This window comes from Chenopodium album, chromosome 11 (assembly GCF_948465745.1).
Source record: "Chenopodium album chromosome 11, dcCheAlbu1.1, whole genome shotgun sequence".
Classification (NCBI taxonomy): domain Eukaryota; kingdom Viridiplantae; phylum Streptophyta; class Magnoliopsida; order Caryophyllales; family Amaranthaceae; genus Chenopodium; species Chenopodium album.
Genome location: NC_137844.1, coordinates 7,880,660 through 7,882,980, shown reverse-complemented (window position 1 = coordinate 7,882,980; position 2,321 = coordinate 7,880,660). Strand labels below are relative to the sequence as shown.

Sequence of the window (2,321 nt, the reverse complement as noted above, 5' to 3'; positions counted from 1 at the left end):
ACATCAAAGTATGACACCCAAAAACAAACTACATCCAAATCATACTTCCATCACATGTGGGTCTTAATTAACATAATTACAGAAATTTTGAACCCAAAAATATCAACACCCAAAAAAAACTGCCATTGTTCATGTTTTCCCCAAAAAAAACCGTGACACTAAGTTGTTCCAGAGTGGAACTCATAACATAGCAAGCCTGTTCATGATCTTTTGCCTCTTTGGGCTGAGGTTGTTATGTAAACTTATTGATGTTGGGACAGGCTGTGTGAAAGGTCCTTTAGTGTGTGCTGGCTGCCTAATTGCTTGCCTTGGCAATGGTTAGCTTGAAGACTTTGCAGCTGTATGAGATGAACTTTCCCAATCATTTGATCAATTAAGCTAACCTCAATGCTTTGTTGACTGGTGTGTTGCCTTGGTTGCCTCTTGGGCTTGGTAGTGGTGTTGGCTGACTTCCCTTGCTGTTGCAGCAGTTCCTTCTTAGTGGATCCACCTTTGCAAGTGGTTGAATTATACCCAGACTGTTTGCAATTCTTGTACTGGACTGTTGCCTTCCTCTTTCCTTTTCTCTTCTCCCCCTCTTCTCTTCTCCTATTTTTGGAAGGTCTGCCCACACTTTTTTTCATTGGGGGAGGGACTAGCTTGGGCAAATCTAAGTCAGGCCATTGGTCAGGATTAGGGATAGGCAATATATTCCCATTGTAGGCTAACTTATACCTAGCTATAGAATACCATTCACTGACATAATCAAGTGGATCTTTGCCAGCATCTAGTACAACCCTAATTCCATGCCTACATGGAATGCCACTTACACACATAACTCTTGCTGTTAAGTGAAACAGGGAGCATACTCCTTCCATCAGAAATTTCATACTCTCCCTTGCCAGATGGATATGCATGGCATAACCTGGATTCCTTGGTTATAACTCTGACAGATTCTATAATATTAGGGCATATTCCCTCATCAACCCATTGGTCAGCCGGTTGTTGTCTTGTTGCATGTCTGACCATAGCAATCCTCCTAACACCTATTATAATTAAGACATTTTCAGTCAGCAAAACCATGTAAATACAGTGAAGTAAAAAGTACAAGGGAGAAGATTTACCTTCAAGTAAAGTGAGTGTAGGGTAAGTCTTGTCTACACTAATAGTGTTGTTGAAACTCTCCACAAAATTGTTTGTATTCTCATCTGAAGCAGTTTCACAGTCAAACTTCCATCTGGCCCATCTTTCAAGAGGCCCTAAATCTTTGAACCATTTCACAGTTCCAAGTCCAGTAGCTTGTTGAATTTTGGTGAGTGCTTTTTTGAAACCAAATGCTGAGTATGCATTAGTCACTCCCCAAAATAGCTTGTGCATGAGAATGCCAGGGTACTCAGTCTTGAAATTTTTGCATAAATGCCTAGCGCAGTATCTCCTTCCAACCTTTGGCCAAATCTGATCCAGTAAGGGGTCAATTCCCTTATAGACATTGAAACAAACATGTTAGAAATTACCCTAGTTAATGCAAGACATGAAATAAACTAGAAGATTAATGATGACAAACCTTCTGTTTATCAGACATTATTGTCCAATCATCCCTTCCAGTTGTAGTGAGAATGTTTTTTAAATGATGAAAAAACCTAGACCAGCTAGTCTTGTTCTCAGAATCAACAACAACTACTGCTACTGGGAAAATTTCATTATTCCCATCTAAAGACACTACAGACAAGAGAATCCCTCCATAGTTGCCTTTCAAATGGAAACCATCCACACCAACAAGCCCTCTGCATCCTTGGATTAGACCTTGGAACTGTGTTGTAAAGCTTATGAAAATTGATCTGAATTGGAGAGGCTGCTCTGGTTGTTGTAGTGCCTTCCATGTGCAAAATGCAATAGAACCTGGATTTCTCTCTTTTACCATGTGGCAGTAAACATTGAGGTTGAAGTATGACTCATCATGACCTCCCTGAATCATCTCCATTGCAATGGCCTTCATTTTGTACAATGTCATGCTAACCCCAAATCTCTCCCAAAGTAATTGGTTCAAAGCTTTGCCTTTGATGTCTGGACTGGCTCTGATATCTTCTAGGAGCTTTGTAGCAGCCCATTTGCAATTACACATGGGATTGTTCATCATGTTCAAGTCACATGTGTGCTTGTTCTTAATGCTTATTATGGCTCATGTAAACCCATCCAGTAGCATTCTTGCATGAATTCTTCAACTGCATCTACTAGCAGGACACTCAACTGTGTATCTATCATGCTCTGCTTTCCTAACAACTAAACTAAACCCCTTCTGGATGCAATAGTCTCTTAGGGCTTCCTTAATTGAAATGATCCCT

The 2,321-nt window shown here is 40.3% G+C and overlaps 1 protein-coding gene across 1 annotated transcript; it reads right to left on the bottom strand.

Annotated features, from left to right (window-relative positions):
• Positions 1-242: 242 nt before the first annotated feature.
• LOC145566205 (uncharacterized) lies at positions 243-2,116 on the bottom strand. The gene is made up of 4 exons (XM_081625697.1): positions 1,544-2,116; positions 1,104-1,458; positions 905-1,025; positions 243-789 (listed from the first exon to the last, which is right to left on the bottom strand). The coding sequence occupies exons 1-4, from the start codon at positions 2,114-2,116 to the stop codon at positions 243-245; spliced, it is 1,596 nt and encodes a 531-aa protein (XP_081481823.1).
• Between the last annotated feature and the right edge of the window lie 205 nt (positions 2,117-2,321).